This window comes from Taudactylus pleione, unplaced genomic scaffold (genome assembly GCF_031769625.1).
Source record: "Taudactylus pleione unplaced genomic scaffold, aTauple2 ptg001288l, whole genome shotgun sequence".
Taxonomy (NCBI): domain Eukaryota; kingdom Metazoa; phylum Chordata; class Amphibia; order Anura; family Myobatrachidae; genus Taudactylus; species Taudactylus pleione.
This window is the reverse complement of record NW_028285688.1, coordinates 358,589-371,265: the sequence shown is the minus strand read 5'-3', so window position 1 is coordinate 371,265 and position 12,677 is coordinate 358,589. Positions and strand designations below refer to the sequence as shown.

General features: G+C 42.6%; 1 protein-coding gene across 1 annotated transcript; it reads left to right on the top strand.

Moving 5' to 3' along the window:
- Nucleotides 1-726: 726 nt before the first annotated feature.
- On the top strand, nucleotides 727-4,811 carry TREX2 (three prime repair exonuclease 2). Its single transcript, XM_088462910.1, has 2 exons — nucleotides 727-754; nucleotides 4,083-4,811. The coding sequence occupies exon 2, from the start codon at nucleotides 4,113-4,115 to the stop codon at nucleotides 4,788-4,790; it is 678 nt and encodes a 225-aa protein (XP_088319036.1). The 5' UTR covers nucleotides 727-754; nucleotides 4,083-4,112; the 3' UTR covers nucleotides 4,791-4,811.
- Nucleotides 4,812-12,677: the final 7,866 nt, after the last annotated feature.

Below are 12,677 nucleotides of genomic sequence, written 5' to 3'. Positions count from 1 at the left end.
ACGAGCATGGCACTCTTCCCTCTTGTGCTTCTCTTTACTTCATCTACTCCTTACTCCCCACTTGGCTGCTTATGCTGTTGCTATTTGGGTGTTATGGTTGCTAATGTAGCAATATATATATTATACATGTCCTTGTCCTGCATTGTACTGTACTGCAAGTCACTGGTCACTTTTATGTACTTTGTAAGGCGTTGCAGAACACTTGTGGCACCATATAAATAAACAATGATAATATATATGTCAAAAAAATAAATAAATATATATATATATATATATTGTGTGTTCCTCTTCAAGTTGATCTTCCACCTACAGTAAAATAACAGCCAGAGCCCCAAGTGCTGCTACATTAAGCTGTTTCAAGTGCAGTATAACAAGGACTGTTGCATTGTATAAACATCACAAGATCTGTAATAGTTTACTGTATGTGAGACTGAACTTTCATCCTTGCATATATACTTTGTTTTGTTTTAGTATCATTTGGTTTTGTTTCTTCGTCTGAATTGAAATGAAACTGTTACACAAACCATTTTCCTGCATGATTCATTGTAGCTTGTGATTAGTTAAAGTACATGCAAATGGGGTGTGTACAGTGCTGTGCTGCCTCTCCTATAGGCTGGGTCGTGCATGCTGTGTAGGGGAGTGGATTAGCATCTGTACTCCTACTACACTAGCACTTTATAAGCCTGCCCAAACATGTTCAGAGAAAGGCATCACTTCTACCAGCAGAGCTGACAGTGGCATCGAGATCTATCAGGTATTACTATGTTTTCAGAATACATCCACATTATGTGTTGTCAATAATATTGAAATGACATGTATTTTCTTATGGTGCGTACACACTGTACGATTAAAATGCACAATATGAACGATAACTATATCGATCATATTGTTATCGTTTATATCATGCATTTTCCGCTGCCTCCAACCCACCAACGACCTGCGATGCGCGGGCACGCATGGGCGATAACTATATCGTCCATCACCCGTGCATGCAGGCCAATCTGATCGATATCGAGCAAGTTACTTTAGGGACCCGTGATCGTTGGTGGTGTGCTAGCGATCATCCAGCACACCCGGGAGATCGTTCAACGTTCTCATTGACGATCGTCCCGTGTAGGCACCATTAGATTTATCTGAAATATAATTACAGTTGGTAGTGTACAAATTTGAATCTATAATTTTCTAATTCATAAAACAAAACGGTACAAGTTGAGAATTTCACTAGACCTGTTAAATGATCACTAGCACCCTGGCTAGCGTTGGTTTAATTCATTTTATGATTAGATCAAGAATGATTATAATGTAAATGGTATATAGGGGTGGATTCAGAGATGGATGCTGTAGCACAGGCTTTGTACGCAGCAGATTTGCTACAATATGTAACAGCTGCAGGAGGCATCTCTAGTAATAAGACGCCCACTGCCAGCTTCTCTGATCTTGTGCTGCCGTCCGGAGACGCCGCCAGCTACGTGGCCAGGGGTCATCTGAGTAACCCTCAGTTTGGCCGCGTAGGTCACGCTGCCGGGGGCCAGTGAAGCTGCGTTCAAGGATGCAGCCGCTGGCCTTGGAACGCCCATTTAGTAGGGGAGACACGTCCCTGTTTTCCTTGACACTGCCCGTTTCCACCTCTTCCCTGCGCCCAACCGACCGCCGCATATCAATTCTGCTGCAGCTGACGCTGATCTGCACATGCGCAGTACAGTTCCTGCAAACGCGCAGATCGCAAAGCCATCGGGTTTGCGTACAAATTTGAATCAGGCTCATAAGTATGTGCTGATTGTGGCATTCTGAATAGTGGTAGAATGTATTATTGCAGGGAGAGTAAGATGCCTATTTATCAAGTATGTTATTCATAAAATTACATAGAAGCTAGTGGTGCATACACACGGTCAGATTTTTCTTCAGATCTGAATGATAACTGTTTTAAAAATCTTTCATATCTGAAAGAAAAATTGACGTGTGCAACAATGAATGATGCGCGTTCCCGTTTGTCAGATAACGATATCTGACATCTGATGTGTTTGCAGTCAGTTTTGTACGATTTCCATTCATTTTAATACAGGCTGAAATCGTTCAATCGTTTGCAAATTGTTCAGTCGTTCAATCGTTCATCTCACATATCTGACCGTGTGTATGCACCTTAACATGTGCTAACAGCCTAATGCAGGAGATTTCACGGGAAGGCTAATTACCACTCAAACCGCTTTTCGGAGTTTGGCCCCGTTGGTTTACCACTTTATACCTATGGAGGAATTCCGGCAGGGGAGGGATCTTACGGTCCCTCTCCTGCAGCCTCCGTCCAGCTCCAGAAACGGAGACTGTAAGATTGCCCTGCGGAGTCTTTCACACCGAGGCGGCGGGTATCCAACTCTCAGGCACAGCTGTTATCGCTACAGCTGCCTCTGTGAGTTTTCTTTAGTACATAGAAGGTGAAATTTTGTTTACAATGAAAAAGTTTGTCATGATACGGACTGTTAATAACCTCGGCATTGTCACGATTATTAATACATAGGCCCCTAGATCTGTATTTCTATTTACATTTTATTTCAAATATACTTACCTTCTTGTTAAACAACTACAATTTATAAAAGCTTTAACATCAAGGACATGTTTACTTGTGGTGTTTTGTTTTTTTCTAGCCTCACTGTATAATTATGCAGCTATATAATTATACGTAAGTAAGACAGGAGCTAAATCAGTTCTATTATCTTATACTGGTGGTTCCCAACGCCAACCCTCCCAAGTTTTCCCAACAGGTTATGTTTGGATGATTTCTGGTGGGATAATTACTGTCCCAGCTAAATAAATTTAACACACCTATACATGATTAAGAAATTCACAAAACATGACCTGTTGGTGGTACTTGAGAACTGTAGTGGAGAAACCCTCTCATATTTGAAAGTCCTTTTTGTAGTGCAGATAAAAATAATTTCTGTTTTTAAAAAAAATAAAAAATAAAAATCAGCTTCTTCAAAATCTTTACTTGTGTCCAAATCCCAAAATGTAGGGGAGGTATTTAGATGCCGTCTTATGGTGCATACACACCGTCAGATCTGTCAGATGAACGATTTTACCAATGATTTCAACGATTTCAGACAGTATTAAAATGAATGGAATCGTCCAAATCAGACTGCAAACACATCAGATGTCAGATATCGTTATCTGACAATCGGGAACGCGCATCGTTCATCGTTGCAAGCTCACATGTCAGATTTTCTTTCAGATATGAATGATTTTTAAAATTGTTATCGTTCAGATCTGACAAAATCTAACCGTGTGTATACACCTTTAAACTGGCTGGTTGGACAGATATTCTGGGCATACAATATACAATTATCTGTCAGACATCTATTCAATTTGGCTGGTTGGAATGAAAACCTGGTAATGTAAACCTGGTAATGTATGGGAGCAAATGACAATTGACCATATGGTCCCAAACACTGAAAAATTTACAAAAACTATTGTTCAAATTTGTTAAATTCATTTGATTTAACCCATTTATCTGAACAACCTTTTTTGTCTGTTTTCCAGTGTTTGTGATCAAATGGTCGGTTGTCATTTGCTCCCATACGTTACCAGGTTTTCTTTCCAACCTGCCAGATTGGACAGATATCTGACAGATAATTGTATAGTGTATGCCCAGAATGAGATGTGTGACCAGCTTAAGATGGCATCTAACCTTGCAATAGTCTTAACATAGTTATGGGTAAATTTACCAAGCACTTCTCAAGGAGCCCAAGCAGGAATTGTAAAAATGTCAGTACTATTCCAAGCAAAACACGACTTGTTATGTTGTGCATTATTGCCGTTTTAAATTTGTAGCCGATTGTATCATTATTCAGTAATGATTGTATCATTATACAATCTAGCAAAAGCTGATTGTAAGGCTCATATTCCGAGCATATCAACAGGTAAATTGTATGTGGCCAAACTCGACATTAAATCCATTTGTATGGCAGGATCTGCCGGGCCAGTCAATTTTTTTAATTTATTGAGGATTAGATCTGTCATCAAGTGAGGCTTTTAGTGATAAGAAGAAAATGTGTACATTTTGCAAACATTTTTTTTATTTACTTTTTTAGAAAAAAAAATTTTTTTTATAGGCTACAATTATGGGCAGTTTGGTGAAAACCTTTATTTTCCTGGACCTGGAAGCCACAGGGCTAAACGGAGATCACCCTAAAATAACAGAGCTGTCTCTGGTGGCTGTCCATGTGTCCTCTTTGAGGAACCCAGTACATGATGATTCGGGAAAGCTGCAGTTGCCACGCATCTTGGACAAGCTTTCTCTGTGTGTGGATCCAGGGAAGCCCCTGACTCACAAAGCTGCAGAAATCACCGGCCTCAGCAATGAACAGCTGACCACTTGTGAGAAGCAGCTATTCGAGGAGACGCTCATTAACACAATCAATGAGTTTATGAATCGTCAAGCTCAGCCTGTCTGTCTGGTTGCCCACAATGGTTTTTTTTATGACTTTCCCCTACTAAAGGTTGAGCTACTGCAACACCAGTGCGATTTTCCTAGCTCCTTGCTGTGCCTGGATTCCTTAAAAGCTTTAAGATACCTGGATAATCAGAGCCAGCCAAGCCCAGTCAAAGGGCGGTACTCCCTTCCAGAACTGTACCGTAGTTACTTTGGCATGGAGCCAATTATGTCTCATTTCGCAGAGGGTGACGTGCTGACCCTTATCCTGGTCTTCATGTCCAGAGCAGAGCAACTACTGGAAGCCGACAGTTACAAGAGGTGGGGAGAGATCACCCCTATGTACAAGTTGCCTACTCTACAATAATCATTATCCGGTGCTTCTTGATTAGGCATGAGATAGTTAATGATTTCATATTATAGGACTAACATGTCCATTCCTGATTTTTTTTTTTTCCAATTTAATATCTCATACCTAAAAAAATTATGATAAATGTTTATTCTTTTTGTATTGTGCATTAAACTGAACTTTGTTTATATATTTTCAAAGTGTAAAGCTGCATACACACACAACGATTTTGTTACCAACGATTTTATGAACGACTCCCGTAGCTCCAATTCATCCTAGAGGTTCTCAGTTGAGTTAAGATCTGGACTCTGAGCTGGCCAGTCCATCCGGGTTACTGAATTTTCTGTATAACAGTCCAGCGTCACCCTGGAAACATGACAGATATGGCATTGTCGTCCTGATAAAAGCATTTATTGTTTCCATAGAACTGCAAGTGCATAGGCCTCCCTACCAAGTGTTTTTGACGAAAACTCCATATTAGTGGTCTTTTGGAACTTGTGTGCAATGGTATGTATTTCGCTTGCACGGGGGTGTCCAATCACTTTTGTCTACATAGAGTGTGTGTGTGTGTGTGTGTGTGTGTGTATATATATATATATATATATATATATATATATATAATAACATTTATTCCCCCCCCCCCCCCCCTGCAGAGATGTACAAGCAGCTAAAAACAGGCCTATCTGCTGCGTGTGTAAGTAATGCAACTGTATTTATTAGGTAACGGACTACAAGTCTCAGACTTTTGCTGGTAAGCAATGTTATTTAGCATATCACTGCATAGTATATTAGTTTGATGTTTTTAGTTTCTTTGTTAGTTAGCTCATTGAGCCTGTTATTAGCCTAGTGGTATGTGCTGTGTGTTTTACTCAATTTATTGCTAGCCATATTAGTGGGAGGGTGCTGGGCTTGTAAGCAATCAGTAATTTAGCATGCCAGGTCTCCTACATATTGGTCATTAGTAGGCTGGAATAGCCCCATTCAGAAGTGCACTATTCAAAAGTGCATTTTAAGATTAATACTGGTGTTAGACCTGCACTTCTAAAAACCTAATCTATATTTGGAGAAAAACCATCAACAAAGGTGATTTAAAAATTTCACTGCTACAAATTCCTGCAGACTGCATAACCTGGACTTTCAAAACTGAACTCTGGTTGCTACAAAAACTCTGGCCATCACTTGCTACTATTTGTGCTGTCTCTGTGCTTAACAGATAATCTTACTGAATACTGTTAATGTCAGCTTATCTCTCTAATAATGTCTTTTTACCTTAGCTCTTTGGCCTAGTCTTACATCATCTAGCTACTACTACTCTCTACTCTAATATTCAATTTCTGCTCCCAACTTATCTCCACTTTTTTAAAACTCTATAATATATTTCTGTTGTGCTGACACTTTACCTCATCCTTACAATGACCATGTTGTCTTCAGCTACTCCCTTCACTCAGTTTCTAACTAATCTTTTGTTCTGCCCTGTAATTCCACCTCTATCCTTTTCCCCTGGTCTCCTCCACCTCCTCCTATCTCCCCTTCTCTCTCTGCCTTCCTCCCCCTCTTCTCTCATTACTCCATTTTCTTTCTCTTATACCCCCCCAAGGATCCTACTACCCCACTGGTAATCTTTCCTCCCTTACTTATCTCCCTGTCACTTCACCCCACTTTCATTCATGTCTCCTTAACTTCCCTCCCTGCCCACTTCCTACAGGGTCCTAGCACAGGAGCACGCATGATCCCTACACTCTATTCATCTCGGTCTCCCAAAGTATTCTCATCTATTGCAACCCTGATAATCTCACTCACATCTCTCCGATCAACTCTGTCACTCTATCCTGTGCCCTCTGGAATGCCAGATCAGTCTGTAACAAACTGGCCCCCACCCATGACCTTTTCATCTCCAACTCCCTGAATCTCCTTGCCATTACTGAAACCTGGATTTTACCCTCTGACACCACTTCTCCTGCAGCTCTCTCTTATGGGGGCTTCACCTTCTCCCATACCCCCAGGCCTGGGGGTCGCCATGGCAGTGGTGTTGGGGTCCTTCTATCCCCTGGTTACTCATACCAACATATACCATCAGAACCATCCCTTACATTCTCCACAATTGAAGTTCATGCTATACGCCTATTCCAACCAGTACACCTCAGAGAAGCTGTCATCTACCGTCCCCCTGGCCCTCCCTCCAAATTCCTTGACAACTTTGCTTCCTGGCTCACTCACTTTCTCTCCTCAGACCTTCCCTCTCTTATCCTCGGTGACTTCAATATTCCTATTGATATCTCCACAGAATCTGCTGCCTCCAAACTACTCACCCTCACTTTCTCATTTGGTCTCTCCCAATGGACCTCCTCACCCTCCCATGCGAGTGCGCATTTGCTTGATCTGGTATTCACTCACCGTTGTGATATTTCTGCCTACTCCAATTCCCCATTCCCCCTCTCTGACCATCACCTCCTCTCTTTTAGCCTATCCCTCTCTCCTTCCCCTCCACTACCTCCGAAAGCTACCATCACTAAGTGTAACATTGAAGCTATTGACACTGCTTTCTTTTCTTCCCTACTTGACTCACTTCTCTCTCCTATCCTCTCTTTCTCCTGCGCTGAACAAGCTGCTTCCCTATACAATGCCTCCCTTACTTCTGCTCTTGACTCTGTTGCTCCAGCGATCACTACTCACCCTTCCAAATCCACACCTCAACCCTGGCATTCCAAATGCACCAGATACCTGCAAAAATGTTCACGAACCGCCGAGCGACAGTGGAGAAGATCACGCTCTCAGGCAGATTTTCTCCATTTCAAATTCATGCTGTCATCCTACAGTGCTGCCCTTTCCCTATCTAAACAGTCATATTTCAAGAATCTCATCTCCCTGTCCTCAAATCCCCAGCGTCTCTTTTCCACCTTCAACTCCCTCCTCTACCCACCCCCTCCTAGTCTCTCCTCCTTGCTCTCTGCCACTGACTTTGCTACCTATTTCACATCTAAAATTTATTCCATACATCAGGACATCATATCCAACCAGTCCCCCAGCTCTCCACCTCCTCCTTTCCCGGATCACCCCATCCCATCCATTTTACCGACTCTGACATCCTTCTCCCCTCGACCCTATCCTCTCCCACCTCCTCCGCTACCTCTCTCCTTTGCCTGCTCCCATCTTGCCCACCTCCTTAATCTCTCCCTCTCTTCTGGCACTATTCCTTCTGCATTCAAACATGCCCGTGTCTCCCCAATGCTTAAAAATCCTAACCTTGATCCTAACATTCTCTCTAACTACCGACCAATCTCTCTCCTCCCTTTTGCCTCCAAACTCCTTGAGCGTATTGTTTACAACCGCCTCACCACATTTCTTTTCTCCCACTCCCTCCTTGACCCTTTTCAATCTGGCTTCCGTTCTCTCCACACCACTGAAACTGCCCTCACAAAAGTCAGCAACGACCTCCTTGCTGCCAAATCCAAGGGCTACTACTTCCTGCTCATTCTCCTTGACCTCTCTGCTGCTTTTGATACTGTGGACCACCCTCTACTACTGCATATCCTTCACTCCCTTGGTCTACTTGATACTGCTCTCTCCTGGCTGTCCTCCTACCTCTCTGACCGTTCCTTCTCTGTTTCCTCTCATGGCGACTCCTCCCCCCCACACCCTCTTACAGTAGGTGTTCCCCAAGGTTCTGTTCTTGGACCCCTCCTATTCTCTCTCTATACGTCTTCTCTAGGTAAACTCATCAGCTCTTCTGACCTCAGTTATCATCTCTATGCTGATGATACTCAGATCTATCTTTCCTCACCTGATCTTTCCCCCTCTCTACTGACTCGTATCTCTAACTGTCTCTCTGCTATCTCTTCCTGGATGTCCCAGCGATTTCTCAAACTTAATATGTCTAAGACTGAGCTGATAGTTTTCCCACCCTCCCACATCATGTCCCACTATTTCTTTATTAATAGATGACATTACTATCTCATCTAGTCCCAAAGTGCGTTGTCTTGGAGTCATCCTGGACTCTTCCCTCTCCTTTAAACCACCCATTCAGAACCTCTCGCAGTCCTGTCGTTTCCATCTCAAGAATATTTCCAAGATCAGACCCTTTCTCACACAGGATGCTACCAAAACCCTTGTACATTCACTGGTCATGTCCAGATTGGACTACTGTAACCTTCTCCTAGCTGGCCTCCCCAAATCCCATCTCTCTCCTCTCCAGTCTGTGCTCAATGCTACTGCTCGGCTCATTTTCTTCTCTAAACGCTCTACATCTGCCCCCCCCCCCCCTCTCTTTTGCAAGCCCTCCACTGGCTCCCATTCCCTTTCAGAACCCAATTCAAGGCTCTCACACTCACTTACAAAGCCCTTACCCATTCCTCTCCCATTTACATCTCTGATCTCATCTCCCTTCACTCTTCTGTCTGCCCTCTTCGTTCACTTAATACACGCCGCCTTTCATGCCAATTGATTAATTCCTCCCACTCCCGCCTCCAACATTTTACCCGTGCTGCTCCTCACCTTTGCAACTCCCTCCCTCTCCCTATCAGACTCTGCACCTCTCTACAATCTTTCAAACGAGCTCTTAAGACCCACTACTTCATTAAAGCCTTCCAGCTCTCATCCTAACTTGCTGCTACATCTTCCTTTCTCCCCGCCCACCCCATTCTGTGTCACTCCTGTTTGTCTTCCCCTCCCTTAAAGAATGTAAGCTCTTTCGAGCAGGGCCCTCTACCCTCTTGTGCTTCTCCCTACTGTAATTTAATTTATCTCTTACTCCCCACTAGGGCAACTAACACTTGGCTGCTTATGCTGGCATTAAGGTCGCTAATATAGCAATGTTTATCCATGTCCTGTATTGTATTGAATTGTATTGTAAGTCAATGGTTACTTTTTTGTCTATGTACTTTGTAAGGCGCTGCGGAACACTTGTGGTGCCATATAAATAAATGATGATAATAATTTGTCACACACAGGTACGTCATAATCTACCTTTGCTGTAGTAATCAAACCTGTCTACTTGTGCTACTGTATAACGGGTGGTGAAGTATACTTCTCTATGGAGTCCTGATGATACTTGTCACTCCTCTGATTAAGGGCGGTAATTCTTGGAAATGATAAAGCTCTTTAACCTATATACAGGAATTTATGCCAAATGTGCTTTATCAGAAGTCTGCATTGTGAAAATACTTGTGAGTACATAGTGACTCAGTATATACAAGCTGATACTGCATCAGGCAGTGCATAGTGCAGTAGGTGTGGTCACAGAAACTCCTGTCTGCTCTAATTATAGAAGTATCGAGCACAATCATATTCTCTTTTCATGCACAGTATAAGATAAGGCGCTGAACTTTATATCAAGATAAATGATTTTAAATATGTTGTTTGTAGGTTGTAACATGTATCTGTCCATATTCTCTTCTACCATCACATATGGGAATCCCGATGACCGACTAGGATGCAGGCTCATATCACATTGATATTCTCCCCCTTATTGTGCCAGCACAATACAGCATATGTCAAAACCAGAAAAGTGTCTCGTCAACCATGTAAACAAATAGCAAGTACCCAAAAGGACCTATATATTTATATTGAAATTAGACGCAAATGAGTCTGCACTAGGCTATAGCAGCCAATCAAGTACTTTCCTTGTGCCATTTGCAGAACATGTAAAAAAATAAAATAAAAATAAATTGGTGATTTGATTCTGTGCATTTAGGTGCAAAATGCACCCTGACCCAATGTAAGGAAATGGAGCCTACAGGGGGAGATGTATCAAACCTAAATTGGGGAGGTTGCATTGGGCAACCTATCAACTTCTGTCCTTTATCTAGCACAGGGCCTGATTCAGAGCCGGACACTCTGACCAGAGCGCTCGCTCTGAATCAGAGCCCTCCTACCTAAAAATGGAGCGGCCTCTTGGACGCTCGCATAGCTGTGGGTTACCACCCACAACTTATGCGAGCGTCCATGATGATGGGCGCGATGGTCAAGACCATCGCGACCATCGGGCTTGCGACGAGACCCTGCGGTAGGGTCTCGTTGCCGCAAGCCCTGGAGTGATTTTGGCTCCATCAGAGCCAAAATCACTCCCACTGACATCACTAGTGATGTCAGTGAGGCCGGACCCACACGGAGGCGTTCCCATGGGAACGCCTCCGTCTGGCAGCCACGCCCCCGGCACGCCCACCAAAGGGGGCGTGCTGTCAGTCACCATCAACAGCACGCCCCCTTTGGTGCGTGACCCAAGCTGTCGCTATGCGGGTCTTGCGCATGCGCACGACGGAGCTCCCTCCGTCATGCGCATTAGGGCACCATCGACCCGCAGGACGCTCGCAAGCGGGTCTGAATTAGGCCCAGAGTCTTTAAAATGAAATGCTTAGAAGCTGTTCGGTTGCTGTAAGCAACTTCTCCACTTTATCACTATCAAAGATTTAATACCTCTCCCATTAATGTTCTCCAGATTTCAGTGTTATTCATATACACTATATCCATCTAATTCACACAACCCCAATATGAGGAATGTGATACTCTGTCATCAACCAAAATTGTTATAAAAGTAATAATTCCACAGTATGTAGATACAATAGCCACCCAATAAATCCTCTATTGTTGAATTCCACTGTGATAGAGGCTCATGTACAGGGTCAGGTTTGGGGTTAGAATACGCGCCGAAAGCCGTCAGGATGCCTTACCCAACCCATTTAAAAATGATCTATTTAAAAATGTTTATGGATTTTATGGTAACTGGGATATAGAGGGATTTATATATGCATTTATATTTTGAATTGCCTTTTAATACTGCAAAAATGTCACCTACTATGTTTTAATAATAAATTACTTCTGTTTTTGTTACATTGTTTTGGCCTTTTTATTTAATTGAAGTACTAAGTTGCATGTTGTAAGATATTGTTTTATCTTTAATTAAAAACAATATGTACAAATATATACATTGGGCCATTTTCACCTGAAATTTTTTTTTGAAGAAAACAAGAGTAAAATATATTAAATTCACATAACTATTACACTATAATTTATATAAAAATTCCAGTATTCTTTAAAAGCCAATTCTATGCTGATTAAATTCATTGTTAGTACATTAAAGGCAGAATATAGCAATATTTTTATTAATATACATAACAAGAAAGTTTGTGGCTTGCATTAATACCTCATTTACATCTGTGTCCCTGGTCGCACCCGGGATTTTGTTCATGCGCCCATCCCGTGTGAGACCTGACTGAGACCCTTTACAGACAGGCGGCCCGACCCGGCGCTAATGCCGAGTTGATGATTTCATCGGCATCACGTCATGAGCCGGTGTTTGGAGATGATCTTGATGTTGGATTTTTATTTTATTTTCCTATACTTATATATGGTGAATAATGGTGCATATGCACAGGACGACCGTCAGCGATAATAATAATGAACGATCTCCTGGGTGTGCTGGATGATCGATATAGATCATCCAGCACACCACCAATGACTTGCGATCAACGATTGCGGGTTTCTATAGTAACCTAGTCGATATCGACCAAGTTGGCCTGCAGGCACGGGCGATGGACAATATTGTTATCGTCCATACGTGCCCACGCATTGCAGGTAACCTACTCGCAAGTTTTACCCAGATACCTTTAAAGCATAGTATTAGTCAAATACAATGTAAGATATACAGGGATAATTAGAGAGAAAGTTAGTATGGGGGTGTTGGATGTGTGGGGGATGGGATGCCACATGTTCTTTGTGTCCAAGCCTCATGGTTCTAGCTTGAAAAAGTCCCTGGACTTAAGTCCCTCCTTAATACATCCGGGGGATACTTAATATTTGAGGTAAACCCCCGAAAATTGGTGTTCTCGGGGATTATATCTCAAATATACTTTGATAAATGGGCCCCCTAATGGTGTTGCATTTGTGCTTCCTGCCTCCACCTAGTGGTGC